We start from the raw sequence: 24,665 nt of genomic DNA, 5'->3' as shown, positions 1-24,665 counted from the left end.
AATAAACAAAAATTAATAATATAGCTTTCACTATAAAAGCATTAATTATGGCTTAACGTAAATATGTACAAATTAATCCGCCCAGTTGAATAATAGCAAAGTATCGACAGTTCAGACCAGTTATAATCAGTAATATTAGTTATTCATATTAGTATAAATATTGAATCATTTTCGTGAAAGTCCAAAACTCAAATATCTTGGACTTTTTTGACTAATCTCTAAACATTATCTTTCTATATTTCTCAGGTTACCTATCGTTATAGAAATCCCTTAGATTTATAGGGACACTGCTGACACTACAAAATTGTTGTAGTAGAGTCAGGCACTCACTTAGTTAGGTTGTATTATTAGTAATTAATATGTAGTTGTCTATATTAATCTGGTACCAGTAAATTAGTAAATTTATTTTTCGCCATTACCCTTCAAGTATCTATAACTTCTATAGATTTTTAAAGTTTTCTTAACTATTCTAAAGTAAATATATATTGTTACAGAAAGTCCGCGAGCAACTGTCTCAGGAGGCGACGGCGAAGGACGTGGCGACGGCTGAAGCGTTACACAAACAACACCAGGAGTTGATGGATGATATCAAAGCACATGATGATGAGTAAGTATATACTATATACTAAAGATATATACAGCAACTGCTGCGTCAGGCTTCCTACACACATCGCACGCTCAATAATAAATTGACCGATTACGGTTCAGGTCCAAAATGAGTTAAGCAAACAAAGGAACTCGTTTCAACGCCATCTATCTTTCTATCTCGGATTTTTCTCGATATCTCGTTGCTAGACCGAGTTACTACCAAATCGGTCTCTTTCACTCTCATGCATTTTCACAATTATTACTATAATTTCGAAAACGTTCTTAACGGTTTTCTACAAATCTAGTTTTTTTGAGTAAGGCCAGTCTCTTATTGAGCGTGCGAGTCATCTTCGGTTCGGCATTATTCGGCTCCGTGGCGCCGTGCGTTCGGGTTGCGGGTTCGATTCCCACACGAAACAATTATTTGTGCGATTCAAAAATAGTTGTTTCGTGTCTGGTTTTACTTTGTGTCCGTTGTTTGTATGTTTGTAAAAGTCCCCGCGACGCAAGAGCAATTCTTAGTGCGGGAAGTGTAAAAAAAAGAGAAAATAAAAATGTGTAAATGATTGTTCGGGGCAAAATGTCGCTCGACATCGTTGCACCTGAATGTTTAAATCGAATTGTAACGGAAGAACTACCCGATCGGCACAAGCCGACCTGAGATTGATATGAAGTGTGAGTACAGGGAGAGATTGATAAGGGGGTGAGTTTAGCCAGATGGCTATTGATGGGCTGGCGGGGTTAAGTGTGGGACGAAAAACCTCGTATGGGTACAGAGGTAGAGAAAAATACTGAAGGAGAAGTAAGTAGAGGGCGAGAGGAATAGAGGATGAGATACGTAAAGAAGTAAGAGGAAAAGAGAGTATGCATTAGAAAACTAACTTAATTTTATTTCTCTAGGTTCAAAGAGGTGATAGGTCTGGGCAAGCAGCTGCTGGCGACGAACCCCTCGCTCACCGACGTGGCTGACAAGATCAAGAGCTTGGAGAACGAACACAATGCTGTTAATAAAGGTAACTTAGCATTTAACGTTTTCCTTGGTCATGGCATCACGCGTGAACGGCTGGACCGATTTTACTAATTCTTTTTGTGTTGTATTTGTTATTATTAGGAGAAGGTTCTTACGAAAAAAAATATAAAGAAAATCTCTCAGAAATATTGAAAAATAAACATTTAATATTGCATATTTTAAAAAAACACGCGTAACGAATGTCAATGTCATTAACAGCTACATACTATATTTAAAGAGCATTTTTTGTTCGTGGTTACTAAGGCGGTACGAAGTTCGCCGGGTCAGCTAGTTTATAATAATATTATAAAATTGTAGAGTCAGTAGCCTATTGCAATTTGGGACCTTCCAAGTCATTATCAAAATATACATTTCTTAAACTTTTAACAAGTATTTAAAATAGTCTTAATTTTTTTACCACCATTTCGGAAAGCTAACCTTACATTTACATAACCTTAGATAATATGTATGTATTGTGTGTACAACAGAATGGCAGGACAAGGACGCGTACCTGAAGCAGCTGGTGCAGCTGGCGAGCTTCAACCGCGAGTGTGACCAGATCGACGCCTCCAGCGGGGCCCACGAGGCCTACCTCGAGTACACCAAGTGTGGGGTGAGTTGCACCCCCTTGGGGGGCCTTCTTGTCGTATGGTTAGTGGTCAACCTAGTGTCAAAGTTGTTCAAGTGACTTAACGACTGTTATACGTGCCGAAGCATGGAGACGCCCAGTTCAAATACCACTACGCGGTCACCCATCTATGGAATGACCGCGCCAAGGTTTGCTTAACCCACAGATCGTTTACCGACCGGTGAGCGCAACTGGCTATGGGCCTTGGAGGTAGAATTTATCAAAATCCTTTCTTAGCGGATGCCTACGTCATAATATCTACCTGCATGCCAAAAAATGTACACAGCATGAGCATTTTAGATTAAACATTTGCGAGTACGAGTTTAATAATTTTTCGTTAACACAGTCAAGTACCTAATTATGGAATCTACTTAGTGAAGTCTTTGTCGACTTACGATTAATTTCAAAAACTGTCTGGATAACATTTACACATCTTTCGAAATAGCGCAGTGGTTTAGGTCACCACGCCACTACCAGTGCGTCGGGAGGTCGTAGGCTCGATTCCCATACGGAATATTATTTATGGGATCTACAAATAGTTCTTTCGTGATTATTTGTACTTTGTATTCGTTGTTTGTATATTTGTAAAAGTCCCCGCTACACAAGAGCAATTCTAAGAGCGGGAGTTTTCTTTAAAAAAAAAACACACACTGGTCATGTTCGTCACACGCACTATGAGAGTGATGTAATACAGAGTGTATCTGTGTATTGTACACAACACACTGTAAACTAACTACAACACAGTTCTCGAACTACAAGAGTGATGTAATAGACAGTGTATCTGTGTATTGTACACAACACAGTATCATGTTCAAACTCCCCCAATATTAACCCTCTATTCCCCCCCCAGTCGTCAGTAGACGAGGCGGAGGCCCTGGTGAAGCGTCACGAGGAGCTGGAGGCGCGGCTGGCGGCGCAGGACGAGAGGCTCGCCGGCTTCGTGCAGAAGGCCGAGGCGCTCGAGAACATACCGCATTATGCGGCACAACAGTGAGCTATTTACTATACACTATAATAATATGTATATTTATTATTATTTTTTCGTTTATTACCGAAGATTATGGTTTGAAAGAAAATGTACAATAATGTAATGTATTTATTTATTGCTATTTTCTACTCGCGACTTCGTTCGCTTAGAAGATTTGCCGAAGTGAAAAATGCCGTCGAAAGTGCCATCTACTGACTAACTTTGTCACGTTACTGAAAAATATAGGTATTTTGCACTGTTATTTGTATTTAGCAGATGTATGATTTAAGATTTTCCCTGAAGGAAAATCTTGGTTTAGTAGCGCTTTATCGTAAATTTTTATCATTTCTTATTAAGTTTCCGTTTTCTTAAAAAACATATTATTGTTTTCTAAAATAACAGGTTTAATTTGACTTCTAGGTCTTGTTCATTTCCATCGTTTAGTTAACAGGAATTGAATTATATTAATGTATACAGTTTTAATTGTTATTTTAATATATTGTTTATGTACAGTATCGCAGCTCGCCGCGCGGCCGTGCTCGCCCGCCGGGACTCGGTGCGTCGTGCGGCCGCCGAGCGACGCCGCGCGCTACTCGCTAGTCTAGCACACCAACAGGTAACACTATTAAATCATTATTATCTATATATAATAATAAATTCATATAGTTTGCGTGTATTACATTCAAGAGCTGTGTTAAACAACTGTCAGACATGTCATTCATCACGATGTTTTCCTTCACCGTTATAACAAGTGAGCATTATTTATAATACACACATATCGTTACTTTATTGTCGCAGTGGTTAACGTGGTCACCTCGCCGCAATAACCGTAGCGCCGCGTGTGGTTCCAATCACACCCGGGACCAATATTTGTGTAATGAGCACAAGTATATATTTTAAGCCTAAATTAATCTGTATAAATATGTATTTACAAGTATATAAGTATGTTATCAGTTATCTAGTTACAGTACAAGCTCTGCTTAGTTCGTAATCAGGTGACCGTGTGTGAGTTGTCCTATAATATGAAATGACCATATTTCAGTTCGTAGCAGCAACAGAAGAGCTTCAGACGTGGATCGAGGACAAGACGCGCACGGCCAAGGACCAGAGCTACCGCGACCTGGCCAACCTGGAGCGCAAGCTGCAGAAGCACGAGGCCTTCGAGAGAGAGCTGCAGGCCAATGAGAAGCAGCTCCGGAATGTGGAGAGTGTGAGTAGTGGCATCTAGTTGTGAGAGTATGGAACTATTAACGTTGTGTTGGTAGTGCCATCTAGTAATGATAGTTTGAAACTATGATGATGGCGTAGGTAGTGATATCTAGTAGATACATTTTGAAACTACGAAGGTAGTAACGACATCTATTAGTGAAAGTATGGAACTATTAACGTTGTGTTGGTAGTGCCATCTAGTTATGAGACTATGGAACTATTCATGTTTTGTTGGTAGTGACATCTAGTAATGAAAGTTTGAAACTATAATGGTGGTGCAGGTAGTGACATCTAGTTGTGAATGTTTGAAACTATGAGGGTAGTACTAACGACATCTAACAGTGAAAGTATGGAACCATGATAATTGTGTATTTAATGACATCTAGTTGTGAGAGTGTGGAACTATTCATATTTTGTTGGTAGTGACATCTAGTTGAGAAAATTGGAACTATGAGTATCGTGTAGGTACTGATATTTAGTTGTAAGTTAAAAAGTTAAGTTAAGTAAATTGTACCTGGGCAAGGGTCTCCTCCCGTAATGAGGGAGGGGTTAGGCCTTGAGTCCACCACGCTGACCAAGTGCGGGTTGGGGACTTTGCATGCCCTCAATAAATTTATAAAACAATTTTAGGCATGCAAGGTTTCCTCACGATGTTTTCCTTCACCGTTAGAGCAAGTGATAATTATTTCTAACACACACATCACTTGGAAAAGTCATTGATGGCCTTATGATTTTTTTTTTCTTATTTTTTTAAAATATTTTTGCCTTATGAAACCATGATAGCTAGTTGATATATTTAACTAAACTTCTTTAATTTGTGTACAGATCGGTCAGTCCCTGCAGAAGTCGGACCCGTCTCGGTCCTCCGAGGTGTCCAGTCGTCTGGGCGCGCTGCAGTCGTCGTGGGAGGAGCTGGTGGCCGCCTCCAGGGACAAGGGCAGCAAGCTACGCCAGGCCGCGGAGCAGAGGAAACATAGGAGGTGAGGGAGCACATAAACGATAGATAAAATTTATTTACCACAAATCACAGTCTTTTGAATAGACCTTTGTTTTCTTTTATCTATGTATATAATATGTAATATGTATAGTATAATAATGAAGGTCACGAAATTCAAAAAAACACAGCGAAGTTGTGACATTGGTGATCACAGGACTTGAAAATGCGACCAAGGGTGTGAAATTTCAACTTTTTTTTAAATGTCTATTATTGCTGAATTATGTGATATGGTTTTTTTTTTATTTTTCCTAGCACCGGTATGACTAGGCCTTTCATCCGGTCTCGGATTATCATTGAGTTTTGGGACACCCTGTATAATGAATTGCTGTTCGTTAGTCTCGCCAAAACTCGTGAACGACTGGATCGATTTGGCTAAATTTGGTCTTGAATTATTATTTGTGGAAGTCCAGAGAAGGTGTAAAAGGTGAATGAATTTGAAAATGCTCGTAATTAAATCAAAACAAGAAAGCGTGAGCGAAGCTGCGCGGGTCGGCTAGTATGAAATAAAAAACATTAAAGCACTTTCACCACTTTTAGATAACTATCAGATAGCCTATTTATAGATAAAAAATGTACAATTAAATAAGAAGTTTATCTGACTCTTATGAACTCTGAAACTGGCCCTAATTGTTATTTAATTAGTAATATTTACTCAATTTATTCAATATTTATTTATTGTTTCAGATCTGTGGAAGACGCTAAGGCTCGCCTGGTGGACCTGGAGCGAGCTCTGAGGAGCGAGGAGATCGGCACAGACCTAAGAAGCTGCAAGAGACTGCTCAACCAACATCAAGTAAGTGTAGTACTTATTGAAGATACCAGTGACGTGGGTTCAATTCCCATTCGAAACAAATATTATAAGATTTTGTTCAAAAGATTTGTAGTAGTTTAAATTCTACCTCTACAATAAAGTACATATCTTATGTATAATTCTCACGAGCAACAGCTTTTCCGAAACGGTGGTAGATAAAAAATATTTTGTCGATTTCAAATACTTGTTAAAGTTTATGAAATAAAGAATATTTGACTTGACTTGACTATAGGAGAGAGAGGGCGCTAGTTGCCATGTAAACATCAGCTCCGTAATAAAACTTAGTTAAAAAATAGTAAAAGTGCTAAATAAAGTGTTCGTGTGCGTTCTACTGTTAAACCTAATAACAATAAGTGCTGTGAATCGTTGGTGAGACTATAACACAATAATAAAGTCAAAATTTCTCCATCACAAAAACTGCAGTGTTAAACAGTGTAAATCGCCGTCAGTGCTTAAAAAACTAATAACAGAAACTACAAGAGCCTTCTTTATTTCTTTTAGCAGTGATATATTACGGCAAAAACTAAAAGAAAGTGAATAATAACTATTAATAACATTGTAAAATTTAGTGTACACCAACTGTTCGTTAATTTTATTTGAAGTTGACAACCGAGAAGTGATTGACCAATAGAAACCCTCGACTTATAACTTCAAATGCAATACAAACCAAGTTAACAATAGATAACTAATTTAACAGTACAAATTACTTGTCAGCGTAGCATATCTGACACTACGTATGGTACCAACTGTTTGTCCCGAGTTCGCGTCCAGCGATCTTACGATATCTTTTTGTGAATCTTAAAGTCAATTTGAGACATTACTTAAAACTCACCAACTTGAATATGGAAGATAATACAAATATCACCTTCCGAAGGCAGATGAGTAAAACAAGTTCGTTGAACGATCTAACGAACTTGTCAGATACCGAAAAAAATAATACGAGTATGTTTGACACAACGATGATGAGCATACCCGACAGTTTTCAAGATAGTAATAAAGAAACAAATTGCGAATTATATCAACAAATAAAAATACTTCAAGAACAACTGCAAAGCGCTAATCAAGAAATTGAGAATTTGAATTCTGAGAACTATAATTTGAAATCGGATTTACAAAATGCAATTAAAACAATCAACTCATTCAGAAAAATCTGTACTACACCGGAAAGAACACCCAGGATGCCACTTTCGACACGCAAAAAAACAAAATCAAACCAGAAACCCAATCAAGATCGTATAGTCCCAGCAAGTCAACCAACATATCAGGAGCCAGTAATCGTCGATATGGTAGATAAAGAAACACAAGTGCCGCAGTTGACTAATCAAATATATAATGTAAAGGAGCAAAACATGCGCTCAAAACCAAACAAGAATAAACTTTGCATTCTAAATAACAATAAGATTAAAGGAAATTTGTCAATGATACAAGAAATTTTCTCTGAGAATTTCGATTTCTGTCATTACATATCACCTAATTGCCATATAAAGAACCGTATAAAAAACATTGAAAATAAATGTAACACCTTTACTTTGAACGACTACTGTCTTATTTTCATGGGAGAAGACGATATTAAAAATAACAATAGCCTAGAATTGATACACTTATTAAGAGAATCATTGCAAAAAATTAATAACACTAATATTATAATATGCGTTCCTACGTACGTAAAGGGTGCATTGATATATAACTATAAAGTAGAGATGTTTGTGAACCTATTATATCTCGAATTACAAAATAATCCATATGCCTATATATACGACAGTAATGAAAGTTTAAATGATGAAATGTTTTCATACAATACTGGTAAAATAAATAAGTTAGGTATAAAGTGTAATTATAAAAGAATACTGGAGAATATTATGGTAGACTTATCTTTATTTTCGAACACACAACCAAATTGTATGACAGAAATTAGCCATAGCAGCCATAACAATTCTTCTGGTAATAGTATGTACACAGACGATTGCAACAAAATCGAGTCGAATACTCTCAATACATTTTTTCGAGACTAAACATTTTTGTATCTTACACCAAAACATTGCGGGATTACTAGGCAAAGTTGATCCTTTACTAATAAATTTAGAGGAAATCAGTAATAAACAAATAAATGTAGATGTTATCTGTATAACGGAACACTTCATGCAGTCGGGTCAAGAGAGCTTACTTCATTTTCCTAACTACACTTTAGCAGCGTGTTTTAGTAGGGAGAATTCAAAAAGAGGTGGCGCTTGTATCTTGGTTAGAAATGAACATAAATGGAGAGAGCTTCCAGATATTAAAAAAATAAGTGTAACTAATATTTTAGAATGCTGTGGGGTGGAATTTGTTGAATATGGGTTGGTTATTATTTGTGTCTATAGAGTACCTAAATCGAATGAGTTTAACCTTTTTTTCAGTAAACTTGATAAAATATTGATGCAATGTATGACAATGAAATTTAAAAAACTAGTGTTAGCGGGAGACTTTAATGTTGATATTTTAAAAACAAACAACGTTACATTAGAATTTGAATGTTTAATGATGAACTACAATTTGAGCTTAGCATTTAAACAGCCAACAAGGCTCGTTAGTAATACATGCATAGATAATTTTGCTCACAATATTTTAACTTGGTGTAAGGCTGAAGTGTTAGAATTCGGCTTATCTGATCATACTGCTCAACTTATCAAGGTGCCTATTAGGAAAATACCTAAATTAAAAACATGGCGTAAAACTGTGCGTGACTACAGTAAACAAAATATAGAAAAATTTAAAAATTGTTTAGATAATCTTTCTTTCTCAGAAATATACGAAGCTACGGACCCAAATAACGCATACAGATGTTTCTACGAAACTTTTAGCTTATTTTATGAACTGTGTTTCCCCAAACGGCAAATCACTATAAAATCAAACAAAAAACCGAAATGGATATCTAAAGGGCTAAAGATTTGTAGCAAAAACAAAAGACTGCTACTTTGGAAATATCGCAAAGATCCCACGAAAGAAAACAAGTTAAAACTCTGCAACTATACTAGATTGTTTAAGAAAATAATACGCCTTACAAAATACGCCCAAAATAATTACAAAATAAAAACAGCAACCAATAAATCTAAAGCAACTTGGCAAACAATTAATGAATCAGAATATAACATCCCAAAACAACAAATTGATAAATTAAAAACTGACAATTGTATGAATAATATTAATAATTACATTAATGATCCTAATGACATAGCTACTTTTTTTAATAATTATTTTATAGACAAAATTAAACCACTTGAAGACATTGATAAGAATGTTACCAGTTATATAAACACTAGGCAAAAGTCCATGTTTATGGCTCCAAGCATCCCTCAAGATATCCAGAATATTATAAAAGGTCTTAAAAATACAAACAGCGTAGGGTACGATGGCTTTTCAACCAAAAATATTAAAGCTGTTAATGTGAAAATATGCCGTCCCATAAGTCATATTGTCAACTTATGCATAGATACGGGCATTTTTCCATCAGATCTCAAAATAACCATAACTAGACCCCTGTATAAAAAAGGTGATAAAGAACTGGTAGACTCATATAGACCTATTGCCTTACTATCTATATTTTCAAAGATATTTGAAAAATATTTTTGTAGTCAACTCAATAGCTACTTTGAAGATTGTGAAATTCTTTGTTTTGAACAAAAAGGTTTTCGCCGTAACAAAAACGTGAATATGGCAGTTTATGATTTTCTTGAAAATGTGATGGTACACGTCGATAAGAGAACTCCAATCTGTTCAATTTATTGCGATATGACGCAAGCCTTTGACTATGTCGATCACCAAATTCTACTCAATAAGTTATAATTGTATGGAATACGTGGTAATGTTTTAAAACTTATAAAATCATATTTAACTGGACGTTTACAGAAAACAGAAATCATAGGGCTAAATATCAATACAAAAACTGAAGAGTCACATGTATCTAAGGAACGCTATGTAAATTATGGTGTTCCGCAGGGCAGTGTTATGGGTCCACTCTTATTCATAATTTACATAAATGATTTGCCACTAGCTGTCGAACATCCCATGTGTTTATTTGCTGATGACAGCACTGTTACTGTATCATGCAATAATATTGGTACATATGAATTTGACATTACTAATGCACTGACCTCAATTATATCATGGTTAGATACTAATCATTTAAAAATTAATTTGAATAAAACTAATATTATGCACTTTAACCTAAGAACTGAAACCAAATCTGACATTAGCTTAGTGTACAATGACATAGTTATTACAGAGACAGACACCACTCGTTTTTTAGGCGTAGTTATTGACAAAAAGTTAAACTGGAAGGCACATGTATCAGGTCTTTGTAAAAAAGTAAGCAGTTCAGCATATGCCCTTATGAAGCTGTCACATGTGATAAATGTCGATGCGATTCTAAACGCTTACTATGGTCTCGTGGAGTCGACATTGAGATATGGAATAATTTTTTGGGGCAATTCCACAAATAGAGAAATAATTTTTAAAATGCAGAAACGCTGTATTCGCGCTATGTTTGGGCTATGTTCGACGGATAGTTGCAAACCTCTGTTCAGACAGTATGGAATTCTGACACTTCCGTCATTGTATATCATGGAGATAGCTGTGTTTGTAAAAAATAATTGTCATCTGTTTCCTCGTTTGTCAGACAAAGTATCACGCAGTCGACGAACTGTTACAAATAATAGATTATGTATAAAGCGTGCAAAAACATCTATGTTACATAAAAGTGTAGTATGTATGGCACCAGTAGTCTATAATAAACTTCCTCATAATTTAAAACAACTAAATAATAATGCATTTAAAGATAGCCTTAAAAAAATGCTCACAGAAAAATGTTATTATAGCGTAAGTGATTTTCTAAATGATAAATTATGACATTTGTTTTATATTCTTTATTTCTTATTATTCTTTTTAAATAATTTTATTTAATTTCTAATAATTTCCAATAATTTTGAACTGTATTAATTTATTGATTCTAATAGTACCTAATACTCATTATTTGTAAATTTGTACACCACAAGTGGTAAAACGTGTTGATCTCCTTTTATTAAACATCACTGTATGCATTTACTTGTAATACTGTACACATGTTTTTCACAAATAAATTTATCTTTATCTTTATCTTATAGAAAATATTTTTTTATGATATATGAACATTTATGAAATATTCTATGTAATTTTTAACCGACTTAAAAAAAGAGGAGGTTGTTCATTCGACGTGATTTTTTTAGTTATGTTTTACGATTACTTAGAAACGCGACCGTCTTTAAATATTATTTTAATAATAAAAAAAAATAACATTACTTAACTCGTTTTTCAAGTTGCTCCTTAATAGTTCATCTTGTTATTTTAGCCAAAACAATATAATAACATTTTTATAATTACACATTTCCTGATTCTCACTAAAATACACATTCTTTGCCCTAGGCATTAGAACAAGAGCTCTCCCTCTGGGAGCAGAAAGCCTCAGGGCTGGCGGCTCAAGGCCAGGACCTGGTCTCTGAAGGTCACTTCGACGCGCCGGCTATAGAGAGGGAGTCGGCAGTGCTGCTGCAGGCCGTGAGGGCACTGCAGCCCAACGCTGGGCAGAGGAAACAGGCGCTTGAGAGTAGCTTGCAGTAAGTCAAATCAAATCAATTCATTTATTGATATAGGTCAAGTGCTGACACTTATGATAGTCAATGATACAGAGAGTGAATTTACCGCCAGTTCGGAAGGTAGCGCCAATGAGAAGAGCTGCCAACTCCTGGCCACTCTTCTTAATCGCCAAATGATTTTAACAATATTTATGCTGGTATAAAACATTGATGATGTAAGTAGCTGCTACCTACCAACACTACCGAACACACTTTGGTCATAACATAAATTAAATCAATATATTAAGGTGCTAATCTATACTAATATTATAAAGCTGAAGAGTTTGTTTGTTTGTTTGTTTGAACGCGCTAATCTCAGAAACTACTGATCCGATTTGAAAAAATCTTTCAGTGTTAGATAGCCCATTTATCGAAGAAGGTTATAGGCTATATATCATCACGCTACGACCAGTAGGAGCACAGAGTACCAGTAAAAAATGTTCCAAAAATGGGGAAAAATTTGACCCATTCTCTCTTATGTTACGCAAGCGAAGTTGCGCGGGTCAGCTAGTAAACAAGATATAAATAGTATTGGAAGCAAGTAATAGTATTAATAACTAGCATCCTAACAGGTAGGGGATTCGACTCCTGGCTAACCCTTTCGCAGGCAATACTAATTACGTCTCCAATTTTCGGTTTAGCTAACGAAAGCATTATGAAATAGCCTTAGTCAATTTATATTTATCACTTATAGTATTATAGGCGCCCATAGCCAGTTGTGCTCACCGATCGGTAAACGATCTGTGGGTTAAGCAACCGTTGGCGCGGTCATTCCATAGATGGGTGACCGCATAGTGGTATTTGAGGTGGGCGTCTCCGTGCTTCAGAGGGCACGTAAAAAGTCGGTCCCGGCTGTTATCTACTAAGGTAACAGTCGTTAAGCCATGTCAAAGGCCTTCGGGCGGCTTGAACAACTTTGACACTAGGATGACCACTAACCATACGATAAGAAGAAGACTTATAGTATACTAGCTTTTACACGCGACTTCGTCCGCCACTTGAAATTTCCCATGGGAATGCGTCATTTTCCCGGGGTAAAAAGTGGCCTATGTCTTTTCTCGGGTATCGAAATATCTCCATACCAAATTTCATGCAAATTGGTTCTTTGGGACAGACAGACAGACAGAGTTACTTTCGCATTTATATTAGTATGGATTACTTCTAGGGAGCGTTATTGAAAATTACTGTTGAAAACGTGATCTTGGGTTTGGTTCCCGGGTTGGGTTAAGTACTTTTAAACGTCTGCCTACACTTACGGGTGTAACGTTAAAAATAAAAAATCTATAAATAATAACTAGGGTTGATTCTATTCCCGTAACAATTTTGATCCTATCTTTATATATATAATTCTTCTGTAAGTGTGTATGTCACTGAACTTCTCTCAAACGGCTGGACCGATTTTGATGACATTTTTTGTGTGTGTTCAAGGGGATCTGAGAATGTTTAGATTCACAATTTTGTCCGCTGGACAATGTTTATTTAATTAATTTTTAATTTATTAGGGGGGTTCGCTAGTCCGATATAAACATTGTCCCGTCATTTACAAACATATTAAAAAAAAGTTTATCCGATTTAGTTCTGTTGTTCAAAAGTTAGACGTACTAGCGCATTCACTGTCTCCGACGCGTCTGTACGTGTCGTAATGCAACACTAGGTGCCACTAAAATCCACTGAGCAGTGGACGTGCTACAGGACTCGGCTCCGCTCGCGTGAAAATTAGGAAAAATAAAAGTTGTTTCAAGTTTCAACCCTGTTTTACCCCGCTAGGGGACGACATTCCAAAAAATGACAAATGCCAAATGTCAGCTCGATCCGTCCAGTGGTTTGTGCTGTGAGTTGATAGATCACTATGTCAGTCAGTCACCTTTGAGTTATATATTATCAGAAAGTGTCTTCTTATCGTATATGGCGCTCCACGCACTGCACCGCGCACCGTCGCGGAGTGCGGGATAGCAGATTTTACCATTGTATGCAAGAATCTCAATTTGTAAAGAAATCACGCCTAGCACAACACACTGCCGACGCAGCAATGCGCGGGAAAATGCCATAGTAAAGATCTGCCACCCCGCTCTACGCGACGGGGCGCGGTGTAATGGGTGGAGCGCCGTAATGAGTAATAATGATTTACTTTCGTCCCCAGACTGCACAAGTTCGCAGCCGAAGTAGCGGGCGAGCTGGACTGGTTATCAGAGCGGTCGGGCGCGGCGTGCTCGGACGCGCTACCTTCAGACCTGCATGCGGCACAGTCTCAGCAGAAGAAGCACGCCAAGCTGCGGGCCGAGCTGCTGGGCCGCCGCCCGCTCATAGAGCGCGTGCTGCAGCACGGCCGACAGCTGGTGGAGGAGGCGCACCCGCAGAACGAGAAGGTAGGGGTGACTACTATTGGCTATATTTGTCACAAGAAGCACGCCAAGCTGCGGGCCGAGCTGCTGGGCCGCCGCCCGCTCATAGAGCGCGTGCTGCAGCACGGCCGACAGCTGGTGGAGGAGGCGCACCCGCAGAACGAGAAGGTAGGGGTGACTACTATTGGCTATATTTGTAGATCTGACAGTCATAAATATGGCATGACAGCATAGAATAGAATGTTTAACCCCCGGTTTCTGAGTACATTTGGCGGTAGTTTATCTATTCAATAGACGCTATTGAATAGACAAACGACCGCTAAATTTACTATGAAATCGGGGTTTAGCGATTCATATTTATATTAAAGATTACTTACCTCCCTCTCCCTCCTAGATCGTGGAGCTGTGCGCGGAGCTAGAGCGCGGTTACGCATCAGTATCAGAAGCAGCAGAGCGTCGCGGCGCGCGGCTGGAGGGGGCGCTGAAGGCGCAGCAGTTCTACCACGACGCGCTCGAGGTGGACGCGTGGCTCAACGACAAGGCGGCGGCCCTGGCCGCGGCCGACGTGGCCCGGGACCGGCACAGGGCCACGCAGCTGCTCACTAGGCATAAGGTGAGTAAAATTACTAGTAGATGCCATCAAAATGTGTAGTATATAATGTTGAACTCATTTATTTTATTCTCTATTTGGTATTTTATATTCTCAACATTCTTCTTTTATATTCTCTATTCTCTAACTAAAATTATAATTAAATAATAATTTTTGTTTCTGTTCTAGCAGTTAAGGTTTATTTAATTAGATATTTTGATAGTTCTTCTTTATTTAACTATTTAATTTTACAAAAATATTTACTAGGTATTTATATAGATAAATAACTAATATAAAGAAAAAAATGATAGTCACCATGAATAGTACAATGCCAACTTTACAAATACCTATGAGTAAAAATTTTAATTATATTGAACTATTACTAAGTTTTACTATAAAAAAATACAAGTATATAGCTTCTAATCTTACACCTGTAAAATAAATGTAATACAAACTATATCTATCTATCATACACACAACACTATAAACTACACAACAATTCACTACAAAAACTCACTTTCACCCATTTCTTCCCCCACAGGCCGTCGAGCTAGAACTGGACACATACGCGGCAATAATCTCGGAGATGGGTCACGTGGCCACCGGCATGGCTAACAGCGGACACCCGGAGGGCGAAGCCCTAGTGGCGAGGCATGCGCTGCTCGCAGACAGCCTGCAGCGACTGCAAAGACTGGCCGCTCAGAGGCAGAAGGCTCTTGTGGAGAGCGTTTGCAGGTATTGTAACGAATAATTAGTTTTTGCTTAGAAATTATGGTAGTTTTTATAGCAACAGACGGTATTCCAGCCATCAGTTAAGCGCTTACGATTTTTCTCAAATTAGTGATTTTTACAACAAACTTTATATTCAAAGTTTTATATTGCACTACTATTTCAAAAGTTATTATTTAAATAAGTTTTGAGAAAAGTTAAAGAAGCCCTATCTCTATTGAAATGCTAGAAAAACGGGCCTTCAAATGTATTTATCAAATGGCTGCATTACATTTAAAGTAATGCAACAGTAACTGTAGTTATACGCAACATTAAATATAGTAAAGAGGTGCTCGTGGTTAAGTTAAAAACAGCCGCGCGAATCGATCTTTGAGGTTAAGCTACGCTTGCCATCATAGAAGAAAGGCTATACTGATAATGATAACCGTTCGTTCTAAAACATATGATTTCTGTAAGAAAGTGAAGTAATATTATTTCTTACTTTATATTCATGTTGTTATAGACATGAGTACCTGGCAGAGAGCGCCGAGCTGGAGAGCTGGATACAGGAGCAGTACGCGGCCGCCTCCAGCGAGGACTACGGACAGGATTATGAACATTTACTGGTGAGACATATAACTATATATCAATAGCGCCCATAACTTCGTCCCCGTTATATACAAATTTGCTTTTGCTCGCGACTCCGTCCGCGTGGACCTTAGGCTTTTTACAACATTTTTAATTTCTCCTCCCTTTTTATTAGTCATGGCGTGATGTTATATTGCCTATAGTCTTACTTTCTTAAAAGGAACATTGAAAACATCTATTTTATTTTATTCGAACTAATTATTTCTGAAATTATCGCATTCAACCATACTTTTCTGCTTTATATAATGTACATATAGATGTATAAATAAAAATTTATTACGTACCGTATTGTATTTATCTCTTGCCACATCGTAAAAAGTTACTTTAAAGTTGACCGGTTTCAATTAAATTGGCTGGTGGTCAGAATTCGGATCCGGTATTATCTCAAAATCAAATCATTTATTAATTTAGCTCAAGTAACACTTATGATAGTCGTTACAATTACTGAATCTACCACTAGCTCGGAAAGGGGTAGAGCCTTATGAGAAGAGCTAGCGAGAAACTCACGGCCACTCTTTTCAATCGCCAAAAGATTTACAATGTGGTTGATACAATAATTGATCATGCGAGGAGCTGACTACAATCAACTAATGTACTAACGTTGTACTCAGATCCTTCGCTCGAAGTTCGACGAGCTCCGCCACCGCGTGGAGAGCGGCGCCGAGCGATTCAACCAGTGCGAGGAGCTGGCCAAGAAACTGCTGGCCACTGAGAGCCCGTACATCGGAGATATTGAGAAGAGGCAGGAGGCACTCGGGTAAGATATAACTGTATATTTAATTATTTATTAACCGAATTCAGAAAAGAAAAAGCTCACATTTATTTTTCTTTATACCTGCTACTGTTCTACTGCCGGGCAAGGGTCTCCTCTCGTAATGGGGGAGGAGTTAGGTCTTTAATCCATCACGTTGATCAAGTGCGGGTTTTAGGTATTTTAGGCAAAGTTTCCTCACGATGTTTTCCTTCACCGTTGGAACAAGTGATAATTATTTCTGATACACACATAACTTGGAAAAGTCATTGGTGTGTTGCCTCGGTTTCGAATTTGCGACCACTTGCGTGGGAGGTGTCAACTTACACCATATATAATATGTTTTCTTTTTTTAATTTCGCTAAGGAGTGAAAGAAACAAAACACTTTATAACCCTTTCATAACTTCATATATTTTTATGAATAAAAAGTAAGTTGCAGTACTATCTTCTTCTTATCGTATGGTTAGTGGTCAACCTAGTGTAAAAGTTGTTTAAGCCGCCCGAAGGCCTTTGACGTGGCTTAACGACTGTTATCTTAATTGTATACTTATGTGTCCAGCGAGTGGTGGCAGCGGCTGGTGGAGCAGATGGAGTCGCGCGCGTCCCGGCTGCACGCGGCGGGCGAGATCCACCGCTTCCACCGCGACGTGGGCGAGCTGGTGGCGCGCGCCGCCGACAAGCGCGCCGCGCTGTCCGCGCCGCCCGCGCCCCGCGACCTGCGCGCCGCCACCGCGCTGTGCCGGGAGCACGACACCACGCAGAATGACCTGCTGGCTATTGACGCGCAGATGCAGGTGGGGACTGACTGTTTAACTAGACTAACTGCTACCTTAGTAATGACAATATTACTCAGGTCACATCAATACGATTTGTTAGCTGTCTATGCGCAGATGCAGGTGGAGCATGGAACATTTGACTAGACTAAGATCTGATGACAATATTGCTTGAGGCACATGAGTCTATGCAATACAATCTGTTAAGTAGTTGGACTTCTAGCTAGCTGGGTCTCCCTACCCACCTTAGCGTGTGAAACCTGGTCTTCGAAAAATTTAATTGTATAAATTAATGGCAACAAATGTCAAATCTTATCATATGGTTAGTGGTCAACCTAGTGTCAAAGTTGTTCAAGCCGCCCGAAGGCCTTTGACATGGCTTTAAGATTAGAAGCCAACTCTAACATAGTTGTAAGAAAAGCTAGCCTAAAGACAAATACCATTAACTTTTCCTTCTCTCCCAGGTGCTCCAAGAAGAAGGCGCTCGTCTCCAGAAGCTGTACCCTGGCGGGAACGTGCAGCAGATCGGGCTGCAGCAGCAAGCGCTGGCGGAGGCCTGGAGCCAGCTCAAACAGGCCGCGGATGAGAGGAAACACACCTTGCAGCAGTATTTACAGCTGCACCAGTTCTTGACGCAGGTGGGTTATTATGACATGCTGTTGATTGAAGATCTTTTCTTATCTTAGGGGTGGGAGTGCCAGCTGACATTTCGATCACTATTGATCCTTTGTATCACCCCCTCCTTTCCTACTTTAGACGTCGGGGGGGCAGAGCAAAACTTATGAGTAGTATGATTAGTGTATTTTTAAAAATGTCAATAAAGAGATTTTGTTTTTTGTATTAATATTAAATAGTTTCAAATCCACTTTGTAGAAGACAATTTTTATTCACATTATTGAGTTAGCTTGGAAAATGTTTGTGTGCAAAAAGTAAATATTAATAATTATAGTCTGGCATTTTAAGGTTCTCTACTAATTTTTCAGACTTTATGGAGTCAAAATGGTTTTCAAGTATTTTTTCGTACCAAATTATTTTTTAAACCCTTTTTTTTCATGTTTTTATATACGTAATGTATGTTACCATAGTACAAGCTCTGCTTAGTTTGGAATCAAATGACTGGGTGTGAGTTGTTCAATGATGTTTATAATTATTTATATGTATGTATATTAAACTATCTTCCTCCCTTAGGTCCGCGACCTGACTTCCTGGTCAGTATCTCTCCGCACGTCCATGTCCCGCGCGCTGCGCGTGCGTGACGCGGTGTCAGCGCAGGCCGCGCGCGCCGAGCATGACGCCGTGCGCGCCGAGCTCGACGCCAGGGACGACAGCTTCCGGCACGCGCTGCAGGCGGGCAGGACGCTGCAGGAAGACAACCATCCTAGTTCGGCCGTGAGTTGGATTTAATTACTGTTTTATAGATTTTGAGCTACCTGTTTGGTAAATGACAGTAAATCTTTATGGTTTTGTATAATAAGATAACTACGATATCTGATAATCGTGTCCTTTTTTGATGTAGACAGACATCCCCTCAAAGTTTTTTAGTTATGTTTGAAATGAATAAACACGTATTTCAGTGTTTTTGAAAGCTCCGATATGCAGTAGTGCTCACCGGTTGGTAAACTATCTGTGAGTTAAGCAACGTTTGGTGCTGTCATTCCATAGATGAATGACCGCATAGTGGTCTTTAAATTGAGCGTCCTTATGCTTTCCGTCATGTAGGACGTATTAAAAGTCGGTGTCTGCGTCGTCTGCTGTCTATTATCACAGGCTAGGTTTGAACAAGTGTGACACTAGGTTGACCACTGCCCATTGTTCCCCAGGAGATCTCGGAGAAGTGCTCGCTGCTGCTGGAGGAGCGGGGCCGGCTGCACGGCGCGTGGGCGGCGCGGCAGGTGGCGCTGGACCAGCTCATCGACCTGCACTGCTTCCTGCGCGACGCCAAGCTGCTGCACGACCTGTGCGCCGCGCAGGAGGCCGCGCTCAGTGAGTACCACCAGATACTTATATACTGGCGCTGGACCAGCTCATCGACCTGCACTGCTTCCTGCGCGACGCCAAGCTGCTGCACGACCTGTGCGCCGCGCAGGAGGCCGCGCTCAGTGAGTACCACCAGATACTTATATACTGGCGCTGGACCAGCTCATCGACCTGCACTGCTTCCTGCGCGACGCCAAGCTGCTGCACGACCTGTGCGCCGCGCAGGAGGCCGCGCTCAGTGAGTACCACCAGATACTTATATACTGGCGCTGGACCAGCTCATCGACCTGCACTGCTTCCTGCGCGACGCCAAGCTGCTGCACGACCTGTGCGCCGCGCAGGAGGCCGCGCTCAGTGAGTACCACCAGATACTTATATACTGGCGCTGGACCAGCTCATCGACCTGCACTGCTTCCTGCGCGACGCCAAGCTGCTGCACGACCTGTGCGCCGCGCAGGAGGCCGCGCTCAGTGAGTACCACCAGATACTTATATACTGGCGCTGGACCAGCTCATCGACCTGCACTGCTTCCTGCGCGACGCCAAGCTGCTGCACGACCTGTGCGCCGCGCAGGAGGCCGCGCTCAGTGAGTACCACCAGATACTTATATACTGGCGCTGGACCAGCTCATCGACCTGCACTGCTTCCTGCGCGACGCCAAGCTGCTGCACGACCTGTGCGCCGCGCAGGAGGCCGCGCTCAGTGAGTACCACCAGATACTTATATACTGGCGCTGGACCAGCTCATCGACCTGCACTGCTTCCTGCGCGACGCCAAGCTGCTGCACGACCTGTGCGCCGCGCAGGAGGCCGCGCTCAGTGAGTACCACCAGATACTTATATACTGGCGCTGGACCAGCTCATCGACCTGCACTGCTTCCTGCGCGACGCCAAGCTGCTGCACGACCTGTGCGCCGCGCAGGAGGCCGCGCTCAGTGAGTACCACCAGATACTTATATACTGGCGCTGGACCAGCTCATCGACCTGCACTGCTTCCTGCGCGACGCCAAGCTGCTGCACGACCTGTGCGCCGCGCAGGAGGCCGCGCTCAGTGAGTACCACCAGATACTTATATACTGGCGCTGGACCAGCTCATCGACCTGCACTGCTTCCTGCGCGACGCCAAGCTGCTGCACGACCTGTGCGCCGCGCAGGAGGCCGCGCTCAGTGAGTACCACCAGATACTTATATACTGGCGCTGGACCAGCTCATCGACCTGCACTGCTTCCTGCGCGACGCCAAGCTGCTGCACGACCTGTGCGCCGCGCAGGAGGCCGCGCTCAGTGAGTACCACCAGATACTTATATACTGGCGCTGGACCAGCTCATCGACCTGCACTGCTTCCTGCGCGACGCCAAGCTGCTGCACGACCTGTGCGCCGCGCAGGAGGCCGCGCTCAGTGAGTACCACCAGATACTTATATACTGGCGCTGGACCAGCTCATCGACCTGCACTGCTTCCTGCGCGACGCCAAGCTGCTGCACGACCTGTGCGCCGCGCAGGAGGCCGCGCTCAGTGAGTACCACCAGATACTTATATACTGGCGCTGGACCAGCTCATCGACCTGCACTGCTTCCTGCGCGACGCCAAGCTGCTGCACGACCTGTGCGCCGCGCAGGAGGCCGCGCTCAGTGAGTACCACCAGATACTTATATACTGGCGCTGGACCAGCTCATCGACCTGCACTGCTTCCTGCGCGACGCCAAGCTGCTGCACGACCTGTGCGCCGCGCAGGAGGCCGCGCTCAGTGAGTACCACCAGATACTTATATACTGGCGACATCTGACAGACATCTGAGACTAGTTGACATCGCCGCGCCTAAATGTGTCCACCTCCTTAGAAAGTCCACAACGCTATATTTTTGTCGACATTTGCCGGCGAAAACGTCGTAAGCACGTTCAGGCTTGTCGAAATAGCCGACCATGGCGGTCAAAAGGTTAAAACGAATGGTCGGACTCGAAGGAATTTCTGGGACAAACCGAACTAATGCAGTAATTGTTTTCAGTCGGTTTTGTTGTTCGATAAACTCTGCCGACCCAAATATTTGTGTAACTTTATAAATCCTTAAATATGAACAAAATAGTCGTTAAAATTTTGCTGGGCAGGGGTCTCCTCCCGTAATGGGATAGGAGTTAGACCTTGAATCTACCACGCTGACCAAGTGCAGTTTGGAAACTTTACCTTCAAGAACTGTTCTAAGGAACTCTCAGGCATGCAAGTTTCCATCACGATGTTTTCCTTCACCGTTGGAACAAGTGATATTCATTTCGAATACACACATCACTTGGAAAAGTCATTGGTGTGTTGCCTCGAGTTTGAACCTTTAACCACTTGCGTGGGAGGTACCACCTTATACCACTCGGCTATAACTGAATATTTGAATAAAATATTAAGGACTTAAATAGCTTTTTATTACGGTATTACTAAAGTTGTAATATAAATTTTCTATATAACAGGTACGGAGGTGTCTCAGACCAGCAGCGTGGAGGAGGTAGACAACCAGCTCAAGAAACATGAAGCCTTCGAGAAACTCCTCGCTACACAGGTACATATATCATTCTAACATTATTAAAACTACATAATCGATACATATCTACATTATAAATTGAGTATATCATTCGATAAATGCTATATTTATTGTTTAAAATTAGAGATTTTTGTCCATCTTTCGTCTTTCGTCAAAATACACTGTTTTAATTAAATTATTTATTATTCTAATTAAAGATATTTCAGAATATGAGAGCAAGAAGGACTAGGGTTCGTTTCCCACGTGAACTTAATGCCATTAAAAATTGTTTCGTGTTTGTACTTAGTGTCCGTTACACAAGAGCAATTCTTAGTTCGCGAATTATCTTCTAAATATGTAGTTAAGAAATGTTTTTGCGTAAAATTTTATACGGTTAACTTCAGTAAACAGTTATCAGTTATTTATCTTATAAAATAACTAGCTGACCCGCGCAACTTCGCTTGCGTCACATAAGAGAAACATAATTTTCCCCGTTTTTGTAACATTTTTCACTGGTACTCTGCTCCTATTGGTCGTAGCGTGATGATATATAGCCTATAACCTTCCTCGATAAATGGGCTATCTAACACTGAAAGAATTTTTCAAATCGGACCAGTAGTTCCTGAGATTAGCGCGTTCAAACAAACAAACAAACTCTTCAGCTTTATAATATTAGTATAGATATTCCCGTCGAGACCATTTTCGAATTATATGGTATCCAAACAAAATCCGTTCTTAATTTGCTTTTCTGAAATAGTGTATTTATATATTTTTAATAGATTATTGTTATAAGTTTGTTCAATGGTGAAGTATGGGTATATTACATACAGATCTGCTTACAACTTTCGATATAACAGGTGCAATAATATATAAATACAAGACTATTATAATATAACATAATTAATATACGTATGTTGTATACAGGACGACAAACTAGCGACTCTGAACAGTCACGGCGACAAGCTGCTCCAGCAGAACCACGTGGAGTCACAGCGCATTGCCACTGAGCTACAGCAGATCAACGATAGAAGGAAGAAGGTAAGAACATAATATTATTGTAAAAGTGCCAGCGAAACTAAAGTGATTCAAAGAGCAGAAGTGTTCTTTTAAATAATAAATATAAATATAGTTTTAAATTGTAGGATAGAGAGAATTGTAGAGGTGCATTTTTAAACTATCGGCTATCATTTTTTGATATGGTATGCTTTATATTATTATGATAGTGTTAAATTAGTTAAACTGCCGAGTTTCATTAAAATTTGTTCTAATAGCAATACAAAGTGCTTAACTGCACGTTTGGCGCAGTGGTTTAAGTGGTCACCTCGCCGCAACAACCGTAGCGCCGCGTGTGGTGGGTTCGAATCCCACCCGGGACAAATCTTTGTGTGATGAGCATGAATATTCGTTCTGAGCCTGGTTGTTAATGTATCTATATTTATTTATCAGATATTTGGTTACCATAGTACAAGCTCTGCTTAGTTTGGAATCAAATGACCGTGTGAGAGTTGTCCAATAATATTTATTATTTATTTATTTATAGCCAGTTGCGCTCACTGGTCGCTAAACGATCCGTGAGTTAAGCAACATTCATTCTATAGATAGGTGATCGTTTAATCGTATGTATTTAAACTGGGTGTCTAAGTTGTTAGAGTATAGTTACGTTTTCAGTCTGTTTAACAAGTTATTATGTCCGTAGCTCTACGAGTCAGCGAGCGCCCGTCGCGCGCTGCTGGTCCGGACCCGCGCGCGCGCCCAGTTCGCGCGGGACGCGGCCGAGGCGCGCGGCTGGGTGGCCGACAAGCTGGCCAAGCTGGCCGCTGAACATCAACATGGTGAGTCACACATACATACATACATACATACATACATACATACATACATACATACATACATACATACATCTCTATATAACTGCCTCCGTGGCGCAGTGGTTTAGGTCGCCACGCCAATACCATTGCTTAGGACGGTCGTGGGTTCGATTCCCACACGGAACAATTGTTTGTGCGATCCATATTGTTTGGTTTCAGTCAGTATTCAGTGTTTTGGAAGAAATTTTGAATTTTTCCGGCTGTAATTTTTGAAGATCTTTGACAGTCGATACCAGTTGTCAGATGTTTAAAAATCTGAATAGTGATTGTGTTATGAAGGTCAGATAGACAGTCGCTGCATGTATAATACTGGTATTCAGCTGCATCCGGTGAGACTTCAAGCCGACTCCAACATAGTTGGAAAAGCTGATGAGAAATATATAAATTATAGAAATAATTCATTGTCTAAGTAATAGAGAGCTAAGCTACCTTAAAAAAAGCACCTTTTTAATCAATTTCCAATATAAATAACCGTTTAACTGCACGTTTGGCGCAGTGGTTTAAGCGGTCACTTCGCCGCAACAACCGTAGTGCCGCGTGTGGTGGGTTCGAATCCTACCCGGGACAAATCTTTGTGTGATGAGCACGAGTATTTGTTCTGAGCCTGGTTGTCAATTTAACTATATAAGTATATATTTTGAAGTATATA

General features: G+C 40.3%; 1 protein-coding gene across 1 annotated transcript in view; it reads left to right on the top strand.

Annotated features, from left to right (window-relative positions):
• Positions 1-24,665, top strand: part of kst (spectrin beta chain, non-erythrocytic 5 kst) — a 111,263-nt gene that overhangs the window by 48,663 nt on the left and 37,935 nt on the right. The window contains exons 26-46 of the mRNA XM_076133091.1: positions 495-607; positions 1,489-1,601; positions 2,086-2,210; positions 3,076-3,215; positions 3,706-3,808; positions 4,235-4,402; positions 5,227-5,381; positions 6,083-6,191; positions 11,646-11,836; positions 13,995-14,364; positions 14,591-14,809; positions 15,327-15,520; positions 16,017-16,119; positions 16,753-16,898; positions 17,453-17,687; positions 18,131-18,304; positions 18,855-19,055; positions 19,487-19,649; positions 22,099-22,187; positions 23,073-23,186; positions 23,845-23,980. Of these exons, the coding sequence (XP_075989206.1) occupies positions 495-607; positions 1,489-1,601; positions 2,086-2,210; positions 3,076-3,215; positions 3,706-3,808; positions 4,235-4,402; positions 5,227-5,381; positions 6,083-6,191; positions 11,646-11,836; positions 13,995-14,364; positions 14,591-14,809; positions 15,327-15,520; positions 16,017-16,119; positions 16,753-16,898; positions 17,453-17,687; positions 18,131-18,304; positions 18,855-19,055; positions 19,487-19,649; positions 22,099-22,187; positions 23,073-23,186; positions 23,845-23,980 (3,361 nt within the window). The remainder of the gene's footprint in view (positions 1-494; positions 608-1,488; positions 1,602-2,085; positions 2,211-3,075; positions 3,216-3,705; positions 3,809-4,234; positions 4,403-5,226; positions 5,382-6,082; positions 6,192-11,645; positions 11,837-13,994; positions 14,365-14,590; positions 14,810-15,326; positions 15,521-16,016; positions 16,120-16,752; positions 16,899-17,452; positions 17,688-18,130; positions 18,305-18,854; positions 19,056-19,486; positions 19,650-22,098; positions 22,188-23,072; positions 23,187-23,844; positions 23,981-24,665) is intronic.

This window comes from Anticarsia gemmatalis, chromosome 29, assembly GCF_050436995.1.
Source record: "Anticarsia gemmatalis isolate Benzon Research Colony breed Stoneville strain chromosome 29, ilAntGemm2 primary, whole genome shotgun sequence".
NCBI classification, from domain to species: domain Eukaryota; kingdom Metazoa; phylum Arthropoda; class Insecta; order Lepidoptera; family Erebidae; genus Anticarsia; species Anticarsia gemmatalis.
This window is presented reverse-complemented; position numbering and strand designations above follow the sequence as displayed.